Source organism: Cygnus atratus, chromosome 2 (assembly GCF_013377495.2).
Source record: "Cygnus atratus isolate AKBS03 ecotype Queensland, Australia chromosome 2, CAtr_DNAZoo_HiC_assembly, whole genome shotgun sequence".
In the NCBI taxonomy this organism is placed as follows: Eukaryota; Metazoa; Chordata; class Aves; order Anseriformes; family Anatidae; genus Cygnus; species Cygnus atratus.
Genome location: NC_066363.1, coordinates 84344405 through 84365274, shown reverse-complemented (window position 1 = coordinate 84365274; position 20870 = coordinate 84344405). Strand labels below are relative to the sequence as shown.

Genomic DNA, 20870 nt, shown 5'->3' with positions numbered 1-20870 from the left:
AACACTCCAAAACTGAAAACTTAGCAGATTGCAAAGAAGAAAAAAAAAAACAATTCTTCAGGAAGAAACAAATGCCTACGTATATTTATTTAAATGTCAATTTAACTTGACAAGCTGTGCTAAAATCTTTCTGGTACTGTTGTGCAGTTCTGGCCACTATCACAAGGCAAGAGCTGATCAATGTACATTACTTCTTCAGAAAAACTAAATAACTGGTGGAACAAAGCAAAGATAAGAAACTGGTGGTAAAGACAGCTGTCTTCAAAGACAGCACTTAATCCAGGTTGGTGCCTGAAGTCTTACTTTCCTGAGAAAGCTGCATTTCTAACCTCAAAGTTGGTCTCGCAGAACTGTTTCGCAAGCTTCTTTTCATTTTGAAGAGAACCAAGTGCATTCCGTGACTGCCTAAAAGGTAATGCCTAATTGCACTAACTAGTATGAAGTGATCACAATAAAACTGATTACTCATACAACTGGTTCCAAGCTTACCTATGCCAGTTGCCAAACAGTTCTTTTCAGTCTTTGGTTTGACCTGATAAAGTGACTTTGTTGTCCTTTTAATTCCAACTGTAAAATAAGCTTGCAATTAGATCTTTAAAGTTCAAGTGATTCTAATGAAATCTCGTATGACCAAAAATGCAAATTAATGCTTTAGTTCTACATCTTGATAGTTTAGGGAATTCAGATTGTTCTCTGTCCCAGATACACCAAAGGAAAGAAAATACAAACAAGACCAAAAACATAGGGCTAAACATACTAACATGTCACCAGAACCAGCAATATTTTTATGCTTGCACTAGTTAGCAAAGATTACAAAACAAGAGTAAAACAGTTTTTAAAGCCTTTGATGAAAAGAGTACAAAAACTTACATTATTTCTACAGAAGTGCAATTTACAGGCACTCATTCCTGAAAACATGCATGTTTCAGCTCTTCCTTTCTCATTAAGTCAAACAACAGTTAGATAATACAGCTGAAAACAATTTTGGTACCCATGTACTGAGTTTCCCAGCACATCAAGCTGTCAGACTAACAATTAGTTTCATTTCAAATTAAACCTGACAGGCAGTTCCTTGATGAAAGAACATGTGTTGAATTAACTAAAACATCTCTTCTCTTTCGAAATACCTCCTTCATCAAGCACACAGCTTTTGCAATAGCCTCTGCCTACTAGGTGAATTTGTTCTTCCTGTCATCCCACAAATTCTTACTGTGAACACAGCAAACCTCTAACTTACCCTCAGGTGGTATACAAAATCAAGACTTCCCTCCCTCCATCCCTAAAGAAAGGGACATGAAATCTGAACTTAGGCTTCCCATAATTCACTAGCGTAGCAGCTAATAATTTATAAAAACGGAATGGCAGAGAGAACTTCTACATTAGTCTACTAAGGGACGATGACACTATACTCTGAGGAACTGATGCTTAACAAACACAGTGTCCTCTATACTTCATTGTTTATCCTCAGCCAGATTCATTGACAGCAATTATCCATGCCCTCAACTCTTTTGCAACTGAGATCTACGAAGCTGCTCCAGGAGAGAGAGCAACAATGACCAAAGTAACACAGTGCGGACAGTGGCCACTTAGCTACCAGAAATTAAGGACACTGAAGGACAGCTGTCTTCCCATATCGAAATGGAAAGAAACACTCAGAGAAATACCAGCAAAATTAGCCTTGAAGATTTCCTCTTTTTCATTGAGCATCAGCCAGTGCTCCCTCTCATTCACAGGCTCATCTTGCCTCAGGAAAAAGTGTCAGACACACCACAGTTAGCAAATTATGTAAGAATCTGATAAGGAAATTTATTCCTTCTATATCCCATGGAAGTTTGTTTTTTTTTTTTTTTAGGACGGTTGATATATAAATGATACTTACTTTAGGGTTTTTAAACCCTAAAAAGTTCTTGCTTGCAATGACATCAAATTTCTCAAATGTGCTTCTGTCATTTTTTTGCTTGGACATTTAAAAATACAGTTATAAGCTACCCAGTCATCTGAAATTTCACCAAATTAGAAAACAACATAATTAAAGTACTAACTGTAGATATAATCTATCTCAACTCAGTCCTTACACTCTCTTAGGAAGTTCTAGAGTATCTTACTGATCTGTCTCTTTTTAACAGATTTGGAGTATGTCAGAGTTTTTCACAACCTCCTCAAAGCACTCTTACAGCACAACGTATTGAAAAATCTCAAGTTCAGCAGCAATGCTTACTGCATGCCAGGTAATGAAGAATAAAAACATTTAGGACTTACAGATGAAACCAAAACTCCACATTTGATTCATTAACTTAAGTAAGAACCAACACATCTGCACAGACCACTGTTAAACTTATTGACAAAGTCAACTTCTGCATCTTAAGATGTCAAACTGCACTGGATTCAACTTCTCAGTGATCCATTATGGAGCGCACAGCAGCAAAGGAGGGATATTTGTACCTCAGCGGTGATAACCCAGCAAAGGTCCAAGGCTTAAGGCCAGATACAGAGGGGAAGAGAACAGTTTGAAACTAGCACCTCCACGCCTTAGCCTAAGAGAGTGTAGCAGCCACCTGATTGATCCCCTTGCAGGGCTCCTCAGCAATCTCTCATTTCACCTGGGCCTAGCTGAAGACAGATTGGGAAGTCAGCTTTGTCCCCCTACAAGACTCAACGCTTTTCTCCTCCAGAAGGTATCACAGACAGAGTTGGAAGGCTAGCAGAATCATCTGCAACTCCAAAAACCTTAGAAGCTGCTTCCCTGGTTGGCCTGGAGAGTAAACATAGGGCTCAAAACCTACATCAATAACCTCAGGCAACAAATTCTTCCTTGCAGGTGGATGCAAGGGAAAGAAGTTGATTTGCATTCTGGCTGCAGCCTAGATTTGAGTAATTTTATCTGTTAACTAGCACAAAATTGTGTTAGCCCATGACCAGGGCTCCAAGGTTAAATGTTCTAACAAAGGCAGAGCTCTTACTACAGAACAGAGAGATTTAAGTATTTTACCAGTTGTCTTACCCTGCTCACAGCACGCTATTTCTAACTCCATCTTTCTTTCTTTTCCCACTACCATACCAAAGACAGGAATCTAGCAAAGATGGTAAGGTACCACATGAACATTTCAGACAGTAATCAGCCTGCAAGCCTCTCAGAAGTGTTACCATGTGTGAGGCAATACAGAGACTACAGTGCACTTGAAGGAATCTTTATCAGCTTCTCACATTGCTGTGATGTATGATCATAAAAAATTCTCTACACACAGATCAGTTTGCTAGGAGACCTACCAACAAAACTTCAGTCATTTCTTTCTAGCTCATCTGAGAACAGCCACGTGTTTAATATTTTGCTGTTCACGGGATATTCATCTTGTGTTATGGAAGAGGGCAAATAAAGGCATCACACATCACCTCCATACCTGATTTACTGATACTTCTATTAGATCCTTCTTATTTCATAGTGTTACAGAATAGTTTAGACTGCAAGGAACTTGGAGCAGAAGGTTGGACTGGTCACTTCCAAGTGCTGCGACATTACTGTGACTTGACCTGTCAATTTTTGCATACCTCCAAGAAGGATTCTGAAAATCTCCAGACACCTTCTTCAGCACCTGGACACCATCATCACTACAGATTATTTTTTCCCCTCCTTATACCCAGTCAGATTTTCCTTTGCTGCCATTTGCAATCCTTGTCTCTCACTGTGGACTGCTGGGAGAAGTCCACCCCCATCTTCTCTACAATCACTCATTAGGTTGCTTACTTACCAGATAATGCAGTGATCAGGCTCTCCAAGAGGGTTTACTTCTCTTTGCCCATGAAGGCCGTTTCAAATGCATTTTGAAAATATTGGTCCAAGATACCAATTGTTTCAACCAACCTGTTTTGTTAATAAAGTTTTCGAGTATAATCACAGAATATCCCAAGTTGGAAGGGACTCAAAAGGATCATTGAGTCCAAATCCTGGCTCCACACAGCACCACACAAAAATCAGACCATGTGTCTGAGAGCGTTGTCCAAATGCTTCTGGAACTCCAGCAGGCTCGGTGCTGTGACCACTGCCCTGGGGAGCCTGTCCCAGTGCCCGACCACCCTCTGGGTGCAGAAGCTTTCCTAACCCCCAGCCTGACCCTCCCCTGTCCCAGCCCCATGCCGTTCCCTCGGGTCCTGTCGCTGTCCCCAGAGCAGAGCTCAGCGCCTGCCCCTCCGCTCCCCTCATGAGGGAGCTGCAGGCCGCGCTAGGCCCAGCTCACTGACCTCTGCTCCCAGGCAGACCCCAGCCCTGACCCAGCACCTCGCCTGGCCGGCGATGGGAGCTGCCCCAGGACCACCTGTCCCTGCTACGGGACTGGGGGCACTGCCTTGCTGCACCGTGGCAGCTCCAGGCCAGGTATGCACTTTGAACTGGGTGGTTTTGGCTTGGTTCCCAGCACGTAGTATGAGCCATATAACAAGCAGGCTTCCAGCACTTACTTGGCTAGCACTCCCAGAGGTAAGAAGCCAAATGTCTTCAGAACACAATTCTTGCCTCAGGAAATGCTTCTATTGCCTTGTTTAAAAAGATTTACTTTCTAACAATGTTGAAAAAGTGTCTCTGGTCCCAACTACTATGTGAATAAGTGATGGACATCAGTTCTGAAAAGTTACAGGATTGTCTGTAATTACTAGTTCACGAGTGCTACTACAGAAGTCAATGTTTACTCTGCCAATTGAATAGGAACACTTTGAGGACACTGTCTCCAAAACATCATTTCCAAATTATTTCAAGATGCCTCGCAGATGGACCAGAGACTTGCACCCTAAAAGAGAATTATCACACCAGGAGTGCAGTACGGGGGACATGAAGAAAAGCTCATTACTGAGTAGGAAGTCATGAACATCAAATACCAAACACTGAAATACAGCAACTGTATTCCACATACAGATTTTTTAGGTTTCTTCACATACACTGGCATTTCATCTATTCCAACAGTTTACTTTATGGAAGTCAAAGCACACAAAAGATGTACAGAACCAAATTAGACTTCTAGATCAAAAACATCCATGTCTTGACATCTATCCAAAGACCAACTAGCTTCACTGCAGGATTTATTTGCAGAGACTATGCTAGTTAGAATAACATGTGATACTTAAGTTTTTCATCTATATTTATCAGGTTTTCTCAGTCTTCAACTGAAAAAACAGACAAATCTGTACAAAACCTCTACTGGTGTTTTTTTTTTTCTTCTTTTTTTTCCAGCTATTCTACATTTCCTTCCTTTTCCATATTTCGAAAGCTAAAACGTGGTGTTAGGGTTTTTTTTGTTCTCTTTTTAATCAAGCTGTGTTTGGCAGACCATGAATCATCAACCAACACTGCAACTCATACCTCCTTTCATCTTAAAAAAAGAAGAAATCAAATGAAAATGTATAAATTGAAGCTCCTCTTCTCTTTGCTTTAACGACCATTTTCATTCTTCTCTCTTTTCTGATACAAAAGCTCAGTCTGTACTTATGCACATGACTGTAGTCTGAAGAAAGCAGGAAAGAATATCAAATTTATGCTGCAGATTAAAGATAACGGAAACAAATCTAAATAAAGCTTAAATGAGTTAAGGTGCTGACCTATGTATTGACGTGCCAAAACTGAAGTCGAGGAAGCACTCACTGGCAATCAAACCTAAAGAAGTTTAAGAAGAAGAAAAAAAACTTGCATCTTGTTTTGTATTAAAGAAAACTCTCAGCATCTAAACCTAGAGAGTATGTCTTGGAACTTGGTCATACACCACAGCAACAAAAGCATCTCCTCTTTGAATGCATTAGCAGACCTAGGCTTACAGTATTGCATACATTCTAAGGAATGAGTTCCAAAGAAACTCCAACTCATTAAAATTAAGATTTATGTGAATCTTGCTGAAGTATTTTTTGCTAATTACAGTTTATATAACAGGATGCCTCTGACCAAGCTGCAATCATATAAATGTTACAATAAAGTCAGAAGGCAGCAAGTCTACTGCAGTGAACGCTTTCCTGGCAAGTAATCTGCTGCAATGGAACAGCTAGCTCTATCAACTGCAACAGCAGACTAAATAAAACTCTGATGATATAACAAGCATTTTCAATGTTTTCTTTGATTCTCTCATGCCTTTCTGGCTTCTGGTACCAGTGTCCTGGAAGCAGCTGAGTGAAATTCCTTTCTGTTTTGCCCAATGACAGTTTTAAAAAAAAAGATAAATCTTAAGTTTATTTTAATGCTAAACTGCTTCAACATTCAGTGCCTGACACAGTTGAGGCAGAAGAAACTTAACAAGGGAGAGGAAGGTGCTACTTGAAAAGCTAGATCCCCCCTTGGCGCACACAGCGTCAGTCACACCTCCTACTCATTTTTAGCTCATGGCAATTTCACTTCAAACATAGGTTTTTGATTCTAAATAAATGAATAGCATCTGGTTCTTTGGCAGCTTTTTCTGATAGAAATTCATACCTTTAGCTTCAGAAAGGCCCCCAGAGTTGCCGAATATTTAAATAACAACAATTTGGGCTTAGTTGGCATAATGAAAAACATTTGATTATACTGTTGGGTTTGGAGATTCCTGTGTGTTATAATGCCTACGTAATACCTCTTTCAACATTGTTTTCTGCTTTCAAATTAGCAGGGTGACCTTCATTCCATGTATTACACCACTTTGGAAAGATAACGAGAAAAGCACAATGCAAAATAACTGCTAAAATTATTAGCTTAAGGTATTTTACTTTTTGTACAGACACAATGTCGTGCTAAATAAGCTATGTCACTCAAGACACTGCTTTAGATCATTTTACTCCCGCATATGACTAAGCTTTTCTCACTTTCTTCATCACAAACAATACAAATTACAGGCTTTCATTCTTCTAAAATCATTTTCTTATACCAGCTTGGCTGACAATTCAACTCAGCTTTCTAGCTAATTTCATAAGACAACATATGTTTCTTTGGGACTGAACCCGGCTCTCACTGAGATGGATGGTGTATCTTCTTACTCACTTTGAGGGGGGGAACATCAGATCTTTTCTTAGTTCTTTTCACACATGCACACAGTACTTGGTGAATATGAAAAGAGCTATCCATATAATACCGTAACTAGCAGTTACATTGATGGATTTATCAACTTACTGCTTCAAGCATCAAGAAATACTGGAAGCATGCACCAGTGTTTCAGAAGACTCATATCTTCCTGTAAGACAATGCTTCATTCATAATCTTGTTTAGTTTCTCTTCCATTTCCAACATGCACAGATGTTTTCACTTAATCAGAGATATTCACAAACTCTTCTCTTGCTTTACAGAAGTTCTGCATTTAAAAATCAGTATTATGTATGCTATTTCTGTATTTAAAGTTAAATCTATAACCATACATGCATTTGATAAGGTTCAACACAGGTCATGGTAATTATTTTGCTACTTCTCCTAGTGACTGGTCATCTGGAGAAGGTATTGTCCTGAAACAATTGCATGAAAATTGCTAATACTGTTTTTGTTTTCATAATTAAACAAATTATGCATGGATTAACAGATGCTCAAGCCTAATAAAGTTAATCATAAGGACTATGCAAAAGATTAAGACATGAAAATGAAGAATGAGGTGGGAAAATGTGTTGAGAGCAGTATCACTTACGGAAAGGAGAAGAATGTGATGTGTAAGAAGCTGTTCTCTTTACTGTGGATTGAATTTAAGTCCAAAGTAAAGATGAAGAGGATGGGAGGAATGAAACAATACAAGACAAAGCACATTCTTCTGAGAAAAGAAAGATGTTTTTGAGAAGTAGAAAGCTACTTTCCCTCACTGTGCTAAGATGTTCTATTCTCTGCTTAATAATATCACAGAATTATAGCTGCAGATTTTTGCAGCCCTTTTGCTAGCAGAACTTCCTTTTAGTCTTTGGAATACTTAACCAAGTAAAGAAAAAGTTCAAGTCACAGCAAACTCTTCTATGAAAAGGAGATAATGCCCAACATTTGCTGAAGCTTGTATCTTTCCCAGAAACTGCAAGCATGGTGTTTGCAGCCAGGTTGTTTTTTCCATTGCATTATCCCCAGACATTTCATTCTCTAACTAAGGCTAACTGCCTCCAAAGCTCCATACCTAAGTAATAAGAGCTAAAAGACCAAAGACATGAATAAAATCCTCAGGAGTCATATCCACTACACCCATACAGTTAATCAAGTTTTTGTCGTTTTGCTTGACCATGTGAAAACTCACTCTTTGTACATAAACTTTGTATTAAGCCAATTCAGCTCACAGAGGTAACAGAATGAGGCTCCAAAAAGATCAGGAAATAGAGTGGTAAAAGAAATGTGAATTCTGTCAAAGAAAAGGATCTGCATGTGGATGACTAATGCTTGTACATAACATCAATTTACTCCTTCAGAGATGCCTCCACCAACACAGTAGCACAAGGGGCCTCTTCAGGCAACAAGGTGGCACTGTTGCCAGAAAAGGAGTCTCCGTCAATCCTCAACCTATCTAGAGATTTTCCTCTCAAAAAATTAAAGCAGATGATAGAGCCTATCCTACTAGAGCTTGTCCTACTCCATCTCTTAAAAAAAAAAAATTGAATATTCACTACACTAAATCAATGCCCATTTTTCCAACATTTTGTTTTTATAGATCTAGGAACATAAGAGTTCTTTCAAATATATGTTGGTGAACTACATGTGACAAACACTAATGTACTACTCATTCTGAGTATGTGCAGTAGTGCTACATGTTTACAGGGCTCTGGTTTCTATGTTTAACAAGCTGTAAATTCTTTTTCTTTTTTTTTTTTTTTTGCTTAGAACTTCCAAGGTTTCCTTCTGTCAAGCATCCTTGTCTCTAAAACAGACAATATTAGAACAAACTGGACTGAAACATCGTCACCCACGATGTTAATTACCTCCTACAAACCAGTGCAAGTGAACTGAATACCAGATGTCATTTCCAGTTCCTGGCTACGGCGAATGGCAGCTGCTTCAAAATTGAAGGGTCAAGACTTAGACTCTACAGCTCCTGCCCCAGTTAAATAACCAGAAAAGGGTGAAATACAAGGAACAGAAATAATTTCCACCATTTCCGTATTTAGGGTGTAAAGAAGTATACGTGTCTGCTCTAATGGCTTACTTGTATAATTTTTTTTTTTTAAATTCTGTCAGAGGTTTGCATAACAAGGGACACTACATGGCAAAAAAATAAATATTTCAGTGACAGCAGAATCTTCAGTGGCAAATGAAAAATGTAAATATTGCCTGCAGCTTACTTCTTGTCAGTTACAAGAAAGCTAAGTGAGGGAAAGGAAAAACAAATTGATTTCTGAATGAAAGTATAAAGCCACAGACTAGACTTAAAAAGATTTTCATTGCACTTCTAGAAGAAAAAAAAAAGCATGTGTAGCTTAACTAGAATATTCAGACTTAAATAACAGAGATACCTGAAGAATGACAGGGACCTTCAACAATTCCTCTCTCACTGTGAAACTGAGTAAGAATGGAGACAGGCTCTTTGACATATGGTCACCCATATGCTTCATTAGCATGGTTTTGCTTTTGAGTCCCCACATTCTAAATTATCCTCTTCAATTTTTCTTTTTCTATTGCACAATAAATATAGCCAAGGCCAATACCCACATCCTAGACTGAATTAAAATCCAGGCTACATAATTTATTCTTTCCATAGTTTAGGGGAAAGTCAGATGTAATGCTGGATTCACAATTTCCAGGTAAGCTGAAGATACAAACCACATACAATTTACATAAGGATACTGAAATACCACTCTACTGCATTTATATTCAGTAATTATATCACTGTAATTACCCCAGTTTGTATTAGAAATACAACAGAAGAAATGGAATTCAGTCATGAAAGCCTTTGCAGTTTATCCTGTTTGTTACAGGATAAAATGAGCCAGATTTGCTTTACTTTTTCTGAAACCATCCAGATACCAATACATGATTACAGTTTCTTCTTCCTGAGGTCCTAGAGTGACAGTTAAATGAAGCTGTTGTGCAAAACTGAACGAGTCATTCTCACTTCAAGTTATCTGCTTTTCAGTATTTATTATGGCCACAGTCAGATTTTGGCACAGGACTGAGCGCAATGTTACAAATCTCAGTTAAACATGCATTCTAATAAAGTCCTGAATTATGAGCAGCCTATTTATTCCAAATGACAAACAGTCATGAAAAATGATGGTTTCTATTCATCACCCTACTTCTAATTGTTTCACCTTCATCCAGTACCACAAAACTTTCCAGCAGTAATCAGTATGACTGTCAATCAAAACTGCAACCATATCAAAAAAAAATGAATCAACGCATGTCTTAAGCAATTACAGAAACACAAGAAAAACAATAACTGATCACACCAGAAGTTCATCCAGGCAGTATACTATCTCCAACCAAGCTGATCAAAATCACTGTTGTCCTAAAGAACACGTGGGCCACAGACCTCACCCTCACGTTCAAGTTCACTGCTGACATCCTGACCACAGTGGTGCCACTGGTTTTGGATACCACGAACACATGATTTTTAGTTCACCTAAATCCAGCAATGCAACTCTTCCCTTCCTTCACTGAGCTCTTCCCCATATAATCAGATCCAGCCATTCCTCTAAGTAGAGCTTTATTTATAGCACACATATAAAGACATATAAAAATACTTCCATTACCATTCAAGGCTGAGAGTTGTCTTGTAGGAAGAGTCTAAAATTAGTATAAGATCGTCTTACCACATATTGTTTTAAGGAATCACAAACTGCCATGATGACAAGTCAACCTACCACAAAATGGCAGGTTGTCGTAACTTTTTTACTTTAGGAACCAGGACCGAATAAAATACTTTGCAAAGTAAATTACAGTAACTGGATTGCAAGGTGTTAAGTAACTAAGAAATAGAAGTATCTAAGATCTACATGGTGAATGTTATTTTAAACACATTTTGTCACTGCACCGTATCAACTTTGCTTATATTAACACTAGGAATACTAACCCAGTGTCTTATTCTGCAAACACACTGCAGAAACAATGTTATCTGTCTCGAAAGCCACAGGTACTTTTATGAACTCTAGCTGCAAGCTTTCTTACTCGGCAACTATCTAGATTCCCATGTTGATGTGCAAACTCGGACAGGACACATTCTGAGAGTTCCCAGGGAATTCCGAAAGAATTTGAAATCTTCTCCTGCAATTTATTGCCACTTCCACTAATCTGTCCTCAACTAAGCCCACAGTAAGATTAAAATAATCACTAGGTCATCTTAGCCTCCCTCTTAACACACACAAATTGCTACTATGTTTTATTATTTTTTGTTGTCAGCTGACAGTATCACCTAGTAAGAACTGCTTGAAGGTCTATTGTTTCTTTTGACTTTGAATGCAACAGGGAGCACAGATTGCATCATACCAAAATACTACCTTAAAATTGTCTTAAAATGGCAAAGACTGAAAATGTAACAGGAGAAAGTTAAACATCTGCTCTCCTCATCTGCTTAGTGAGGAAACATAAAATACCAGCTAGCAATGACCGAAAACTACATTGATGTCAGAGAAACCAGAACAGAATGCTGGTGGCTTCTTCTACCCCTGCTGATAAACCTCTCTCCATTGGCATCAGAAAAAGAAACTCTAGGGGACTGCACCTCCCAGAATGAAAGCAGCGAGCACACTGCAACCACGTAATTTAAAATTGGCAAACTGCTTTATGTACTATGGCCCGTGGAATTTGCTTATTCTGCCTATAGCTTTGATTTAAATCAAAGAAAGGAAATTCAGACCAAAGCTGTTTGTATTAAAATACACGCTCAAGAATAATTGTATGCATGAGTGCCTCAGGGACAGATAAAGGATTATCTACAAGAAAACCTAAGCAAAAAGCAGACTCCAAGTTCATATTTTGACAATGAATTGATTGGATGGCTAAAGCCATGGATTTTGAGGTGCCACAGCTAACTATACACTAGTTAATGAAGTAGCTCCAGAAGTCATTCAACTTTCTACTCTCCTTTAGGCACAAAAATTGCTCCTGGACCTGCTTTACAGTATTAATAGGGGGCACATATTTGTTAGCATCTTATTTAAGACCATGGACTTCCCCTCCCGATCATTCCGTCGGTCACGCTCTGTTTTGCACTGTGGATTGATCTCGGGGCAGCTGACCTGGACTTGCTGCAGAGAAAGCCAGACTCCAAGGACACACCTAATACGTGCCAGCTATTATTGGTCATTTGAAGCAGAGAACCAGACTAACCTCCAGAACACACGTGTGTGAACATTAAGTTCTCAGCACTGTTTCCCTCTGTAGATCTGCTTTTACTGTGCCACAGTACTTGCTAGACCAGGCACAGCCAAATATAGCAAGGTAAAACTTTAACTTTTCCCTACGCTGTTTGACTGAGAGACGAAAGTGATAAACTTGTTTGAAGAAATTAATAAAGGAGATAGCTATGCTGTACTACAGGTTTAGATCTGTGAGCAGCCATAAAAAGTCTTCTCATTTGGATCCTAATGAGATTGCCTCAACACAACATTGGCATGCTGAGAAAAAGGAAGAAGTGGCAGGTATAAAACATACCCTAAATAAAAGCATGCATTCCCAAGCGTAACTACACAATACAATTTCATCCTTTGGACAAAACTCAACTGCAATACAAACTCTGTTGCAATATATGTTCCACTATGCAGAATTACAAGATGACTAATTTGGTTAAAGTTTAGTTTTCATTTAAATATATAAACTAAAATTACTTTCTCCTTCACGTAAACATGCTACTTCTTTCCTATTCACATTATGATTTAGTAAATAAATTAGTTTTATTCACAGACGTTTTCACAATGCCTTTTTTCTTACCATTGTTTTAGATGTTAAATAAACATTATGTAAGTATGCCTACTTACCAAAGTACAAGAGTAGCTATGACTTTTTTTTTTTTTTTGCCTTGAGCAAGTTGCAAGGACAAAGCAATGGTAGTACATAAGGCCTTTACGTAAATATAGTGTTGGCTACAAAGAAAAACAGCAAGCCAAGGAAAACAAAAAAAAAAAGAAAGCTTTTGTATGAACATACAGCTTATTTCATCGAATCTTTCCTGCCTTCATTTCTACGCAGCAGTTACTTAGCAGATTTACCAGGTAACAGCTGTCTGTCTTGGTATCCTCCAGCACTAAAAGTGGAATTACCATATAAAATAAAAGTGGCTAATATTAATAACTTTATTTTTACTTGTCTTTGACTACCATATTGTCAAATACCTCTCAGAGAAGGGATTATGAACTGAACAGCAGAAGGAATCAACTAGCACATGGCAAGAAGACTTCACATACAGGATATGTAGGCTGACAGTCTAATGCTTGTGTCCAAAAGTACCCAGACCATTTCTGCACAGTCTGAAATGATGTTCAGAGATTTTTAGGAAAGCTGATGTCTTTCTTTAACTGCATTTTTTCCCTCTATCCTTCTCTTACCTGACAGAATCATATAAAGGAGGTTTGACAAGGTAAAAATACCTAAATTCCCCAAATATCTTGAAGGAACATATAACTTGCTCCTGCTTGAAATCAATTTTGATACAAAACCAACCGTACCATTTGTTTACTATCCGCAGGGAAAACAAACTGCTGATAACGTTCAAGGTGATGGAAATTAGCTGTAGCATATGCACAAAAACAAAATGCTCACCTGCTGGTTTCCCAGTCTTGGTCATCCTTATCTTTTTCTTCTTTGGCATCAGAATTGTGTGGGTGTTTCTGCACAATCCGCATCCCACCTGCTTTCACTGGAAAAAAACGGAGAAAGACATAACAAGTCTCAGTCAAACCAGTATATGCGAAGAACGAATGTTTTAAGGATGACACCCCCTCACACACACACTGTATTTTGCAGAGTAATTTAATAATAATCACAGTTTGAGAAAGGAGCCCAAGCCATTCAGAAGCGGCAAATCTAAGCAGCAGCTACTTCAGGACTGCATCTGCCATCTCCACTCATCCTAGGAGGCAGCCGCTTGTTTTATCACCCGCTTTCAATACTGTTTAAGAAAATTCAACTCTGTTTTAACTCTTCCCCCCACGTCTGTCAACTTGTAGCAATCAGAAGAAACAACCAAGGTGATGGCTTGCATAACTCCATGCAAAAGTCCACAAACTTGGAAATTAAATACTCTCATAAAACAAGAAGGGCTGAGGAATCTCATTTGTCATTTCAAGTTAAAAACTACAGCTATTATAGTCATATTTTGTAAACAGCATAGTATAAAGCAAAGTTTAGGAGGCCTCCTAACTTGCATTTAGAACAGAGCTTTTAATTTTGCAAAACTATTACCACATTTCAAATTCTTGTCATGATTTAGTTTTAGAAATGATGCAAACACAAAAGAATCTCTCTGAAACACATAACAAGAAGTGAAAGCAAATCCACTTACGTTCATCATCTATCCCCAGTAATGCTTAAATTTGAAATAGGAGCTAAACCCAGACTGTAATGCTGCAGCTACTAAGTGGAGCAACAGGCAGGATGGTTTTGATCTGCTTTCTCTTTTAATACTACAGGGTTTCGTCTGCTTCAACTATTGCTATAGGTGCTTACAGTGAAACATGGGATATATGATGCATCTTGTCAGCTAACTGGATGTGCTACACTGCAACCAGTCACCAACCAGAAAACCCCTAGGGCAGTCAAGAGTCAATAAGAACACCTACAGATGTGCTGGTCTGTGCTGGAAAGTCCAAAGGCAGCCTGAGACATCACATAGTGGCAAGGCACAGAAGTGGGTGACTGAAAAGGAGCTGAAGCAGCTTGTCCGTGTGGTTAGGGAAGGCTGGGACTTCTGACAGCCCTTTTGTACCCAGCCATAGAGAAATTAAGGCACCTCACAACCATTCAGTACCAATCTCTGAAGCCTAGGAGCAGGTAAAGTTCTTAGTTTTTAGCTCAGCTTTACAGAGCAGCGACAAACAGACACTCCTGAGCACAGGTTTCGCAGCCTGCTTCAGGGAAGGAAATAAAGGGAAAGTGACCTGCCCCAAGAAGAACTGCATGTTTGGTCCACAGATTTGTTAGATAGATTTTTAAGCTTTGTGATATTTGAAAGACAGAATTCTGATTTGATAAAGGACCTTACAGACAAGCAATCAACAGGGGAAATAAAAAGAACTTTTATCAACAATAAAAACTCTGGCATTATCATGCATTGAAAAAAAACACACAACGTATTAACCGTTTTTGTATTCTCTCCAGCATAAAACCTACAATACTTAAATTTGTGAAACATGTTTGACATGGCACAGGGAAAGACAGAAAGATTAGGTAACAAATAAATGTAGTTTTAGAGATGGCACAAAAATAAAAATTCCTATTATTTTTTCCTGATGCAAAGTCCTTACACATTCAAGGTGGTTCATAAAAGCAAACACTGAATTCTATCAAGTGCTGTCCTGTTCTAATGTCTCCATTTAACTTAATCAAAGTGCTTGATACATCCACAAGCTAGAATAAGAGCAAGACTGATCAGCTAAATAGCTGACACTATATGCCACATCTGAGACAGAAATAAGCTACATCTAAACATTTATGCTTTTACAAATCCAAGTATTCATCTGTATTCTGTAGAAAACCTATCAACTGAACTAAAGAGAGCACAAGGCTATAGAAATGATTTATTTTTAATCTACAGTCTGATGGGACAGCATTGATCTGCAAAAAAAAGTCTCCTAAAATCCTTACTTGCAGCACTTGCTTTACTTTACCTTCATTATTTTTTATTAACAGTAATTTATAGACTTAAAGCCTTGCACAATCAGTTCCTCTTAGCTCAATTTAAAATCACTTTTTGTGGAAGATGCTATCGCCCATCTGCCAGGTCACAAAACAGCATTTCCAGACAACACCTGTGTGCTCCCACATTGCAGCTTTTCACCATCTAAGAGAGAACTAAGGGAAACAACAACCAAGGACTTAGTACAAACTTAGACGACCAAAATCCCTCCCGGTTTACATTATCTATCATCAGGCAACCAGCCACTTGTTTTTGCTATTTGTCACCCGCAAGAACATCCAGCTAACACGATCAGATTTCTCTGCAGGTAGAGTTATGAAGGATTAAAAAACAAATAAGCAGACAATTAAAAGGCATGATAGCGAGTGACCAATGCAACAGGTTTGGTTTTTTTTTCCCCTCACTAATATCTACTGGCATAGTCATCTAGAAGTACATTGGTGCATAACTGAATGATCTTCAGTAATCCAGGGTTACTGTGCAAATCCGAAAACCAAAAGAAGAATTCAGCTGACAAGTGTAGTAATAATCTGAATTTCTGAGAACAAAAGTGAAATATTTATATAAGCATCCTGTACGTGGAGCTGAGGTACATCTATGCCACCCAAGATACGATACAGTCATACCCAATTTGGTTTCAAAAGACTTTGCTTAAGAAGAGAAAGAATCTCTTTGCAACATAAATGACTTCTGTTTTCAAAAGATTTCAACCCAGCTACATGTCAGTGTTGGGCAAAGAAATGATTATATGCACCAACTTAAAGTAAAAAATGCTCCATTTGTGAGATTTTCTTGGATTAAGAGGATTCATCTATTTCTTACTTGCCTGGTTTTCACCACATAGCTTCACAGATGCTTACTACAGTGATTTTGTTACTTAAAAGCTGTTATTAAGAGAATATGAGCTCAGATTTTCCTACAGCAAATCCTTCACAGAGCGGAAAAAGCATTTAAATAACTGAGAAATCACCTTCCAAAACACTGCCAAAAATAAATGCCCAAAACAGGAAGGTGTCAACAATTGTACTGGGAGTGGGAACAAGCCAGTTCCCGTACTGAAGATGGGAACTCCACAGGCCTCAGACTGCAGTTACTCAGGGGGATCCTGGCAAGGGCAGGAGCCCAGGGAGCAGCTGCAGGTGGTGGGGAGCTGATGAGAAGCCACCAGCTTCTAAGGTGAAAAATAAAGAGGGGAACCAGTTACCGGCAACAGCAGAAGTCTGTTTGCCCAGTTGCTGGATGACAGCTTAGCTTTGGTTATTAACTACTGTTTGCCATGTTTGCTCTGAGAGGCAGACAGGAGTGTCTTGTTTATTCTGTGACTGGCAACCTGTGTTCCCCTTAAGGGTACATCTCTGCCAGACACCCTTTTGGAAATGCATTAAGCTACCACGTTAATCAGTTAATATTCAAGACAATCTGGAATCGGTCATCATTCTCATTTTACTTACCCCTTCCTTCCTCCTAGTTTCCAAGACTTACTCTTGAAATAAATCACACCAAGTGCCTGCAGAACCACTGCAGCCTGGTCACTGCTCATTTAGACAGGTGATGTGCAACCTCACGGCCTGAGGCAGTCCCTTCTGGTGCAAGTGAAATCACCCACTGTACTAGAAATCAACAGTACAACCAAGATCTTTAGCACCTCCCTGTTTTCCTTCAGTGTAGTATTAAATATTAATACAAAATTTATTTCTCATGAACCATATCAATATAATGGAATCTATTATTATAAGATGTATGAAAAGCTAATTCTGAGGGAAACTTTAAACAAGCCCTTCTGCACGCTTAAGGGAACATACGTTAGTGTCTGACAAAACAAGAATGGAAGTAAGAGTTATTATATACCATTATTTCATAGAAATCCTGGCTTAGAGCTACTTTTTTTAATGCAGAACAAAAGCACATAACTATTTCCATGAATCTATTGTAAAGCTTCATAAATAAACTATTAATACAATCACCTTGCTTTATTCATCCCCAGTAGCTATTAGAAGAAATGAACAGCTGAAAGCGTAATTACACAGGCCTTTTCAGAGTGACTGCAAGCCGTACAAAACCTACTCGGCATTGTATTATGGATACATTGATCTTACTGACAGATGGATATATATATATATATATATATATATATATACACACATACATGAGGGTCCCAACTTAAGCTTTATTAAGTTTCAGAACGGTGTTCAAAGTTGCTTCATGTACCCTGTTGCCAGCCTGAGGTCTTAACGTTTCTTTCCATTTCATTATCCTTTCTGTTTTCAAGTGTTTTTCTTATCTTTCCGCCTCGCCCCCCATGGGAAAGATCAATGCAGATAGGAAGCTAACAGACTGCATGCAGTCATAAGGGAGGGCTAACCGCGCACGTGAAATACAATGAGTTTGTCAATTCAGCTTCAATTTCATGATCTAAATCTTTCCTAACTTTTACGCACTGGATTCATAATCAGTGGGGTAATACATCCCTAATTACAGAAACAACCATATGCAGCAAAAACAGAGCTGTCGAGCCATTAGTCAAAAAAGTTCCCCCATTTGCATCTTCGCCTTGCTAGAAATTAGCCTTTTTATTTATGAGCGCTATTCCAGCTGCAAACAAGTAGTCATTTTTTGTTGGTGTTTTCAAGAATTCCTTACTTCTATTTTATTAAAACTTCCTTACAAACTGCCATATGGCATTACATTATTATTCGAGGATCTAAAACAGCTTGGGACAGAGGATTAAAACCCAGCTTCAGCCTGCACAGTAAGTATAAACTGCCATTAGTCAGCACATTTATTGTGGATTCTCAAAGCGTTAAAAGGACAACGCATCAGAGGGGCTTTCTTCTGCCAACCAGTTCAAAACCACCCTCCTGCAGGAATGACTTGAGGATACTGTAAAACATTGGTTGTCTCTGGCCTCAAAGACAGAGTTGGCGATCCCCTTCCAAAGCTGAATTGGTGCATACTCACAGAATACCCTCAGGGTTGCTACGGACCTTAAAAGGTACAAAGCTGAGCAAGGTCTTCAGCTCGTATGTGGGTGCAAGTCTTAAAAAGGAAAAGAAAATACTGAAATACTCTGACAGCAATGAAAACCCGTATTGTACTGCAATTACAAATTTGCACTGTGCATTGCTCATTTCTAAAGGTGGCCTGTGAAGGCTGAACTAGGCTTTTAAAATAAAAAAAATCCCATGCTTAAAAACACAGGTTTTGAAACAAAACTTTAAAACATACAACAAAATAAATTAACACAGCCACAAAGCAACTAACTGGAAATAGATGCCACTAATCCTTTCTCCCTGTCAGTCGATGGTTTAGCTGTGTCCTCTGGTTGCACCAGTCTAACATCTCAATAATTTCTTCACACTGAAGCTGACCTGAAAGTGAGTGGATTTGAGGAGCTATGGCAGCAAAAACCATTGACATTTGGCAAATTAGTTTGGCTTAGTTACCTGAACCAGCTCACCACCAGGTCAGGCAAGGGCTAATGCTGGGACAGGGCAGGCTGCAGAAGTGGGACAACTCCGCTCAGCCACGGGATGAGTTTAACTCAGCTACTGAATCGTATTTGCCACACAAAGGAAGGCAATTACCTCTCACTTCTGTTATCTATTTAAAGGAATTTCAGGTCCTCGCTATAGTAAAGAAGCAGAATTCAATTCAGGTTCAAGGACTGCTTTCACATTTGCAACATAAAATTTAGCTATTATATCTCATCAAATTATTTGAATATAAAACTAGCTGTTCTGTGAATTGAGAATTTCAGCATTTTTGGACTGAAATTCTTGAAAAACTATTCCATGAGGAAGCGTTACAAAACATAGGAAAAGGTGTCAGTGCAGGGACACTGTTCCCCTTTTAATAGCGCAGTTCCCCTTTTAACAGAGCAGCAGTAAAGAGGAAGAAAACCAAACCGCAGCAAGGAACAGTCCCACTGCGCAGAGGAGCTCTGACCGTGGATGGTGACAGGTCGATGCCACACCAAAGGCAGGCTCAGCTGCTCCCCATGCCCAACCACTGCTTCCCTCACCCCTGAGCACGTAACACCGGGTGGAAACTGCCAGAACGGCCTCGGCTGGGCACTCAGTAAGCACCTCGCTTCCCACCAGGCCCACCTCCAGAATTAAAGCTGGGGACAAGCCAGCACCCAGCCAGCTCGCCCCGCTGGCGCACCGAGGCAGAGCGCCGGCACAAAATGGATGTGGGGCGCGCTGTCAGCTCCCTGCCCGCGGGCTGCTCCTTCCCCGCCCCACGCAGGCAGGGCACGGCTCTTTCCCTAAGGCTGCGGAGGGACGAGAGCCGCACGCAGCCAGCCCGGGGGCTCCGGGGCTTTGCTCCGCGGCGAGGCGGCACCGGAGCAGCCCCTGCCCGCCCTCCTGCCCGCCCAGCCCGGGGCACAGCTCCGCTCCGCTCCGTCCCCCCCCAGGCCCGTCCCCGGAGGCGAGCAGAGCAGGAAGGAGCGGTGCGGCGGCGGCAGTACCAGCAGGAGGGTGTCCGGCCCGCGTCTCGGCTTTCTCCTTGGGGGGCGAAGACATGGCGCTGGTGGCGGCTCCCGCAGTGCCCGCACGGGCGCGCCCCTACCCCGCTCCCCGGCACCGGCCGCTCCCCGTTCCCCGCCGAGGCCGCGCCCCCTGTCAACGTGGCTGCCCCGGGGCTCCGCCAGGCCGCGCCCAGGCACCATGGAGGCGGCACCGGACCCGGCCCGGCCCAGCGAGGCTCCCCAGGCACGGAGGGTGAAGCCCGTCCCGGCCAGGCCCTCTTCCTCACCGGCCTCGGGGGTGGAGGCTCCGTGGTGTACGCGGGGCCCGGGTCTTAAAATTTACTGCTCGCCGCCGCTGCTGGGCGTGCAGTGAGCGTTGTGAAACCGCCACCTTGGTGGTTTCCTTATTTTTTTTTTCTTCTTCTGCCCCGATACGAGTGCGGTTTGTGCAGCCGGTTCCTGTGTTTAAAAATCGCGTTTGGATAGCGTGTGCTGTTTTAGAGGGCAGTGCACCTTTTTATTTAATCATTAGGGTTGGAAAAGACCCCAAGATCATCTGGTCCAACCGTCCCCCTACCACCAATGTCACCCACTAACCCATGTCCCTAAGCACCACGTCCAACCTTTCCTTGAACACCCCCAGGGACAGGGACTCCACC

At 40.4% G+C, this 20870-nt stretch overlaps 1 protein-coding gene across 1 annotated transcript in view; it reads right to left on the bottom strand.

Annotated features, from left to right (window-relative positions):
* DAP (death associated protein) overlaps window positions 1-20434 on the bottom strand; it is a 48147-nt gene extending 27713 nt beyond the window's left edge. Inside the window, exons 1-2 of the mRNA XM_035552787.2 lie at window positions 20212-20434; window positions 13646-13742 (exon numbers count right to left, since the gene is read on the bottom strand). Of these exons, the coding sequence (XP_035408680.1) occupies window positions 13646-13742; window positions 20212-20266 (152 nt within the window). The 5' untranslated portion in view covers window positions 20267-20434. The remainder of the gene's footprint in view (window positions 1-13645; window positions 13743-20211) is intronic.
* Between the last annotated feature and the right edge of the window lie 436 nt (window positions 20435-20870).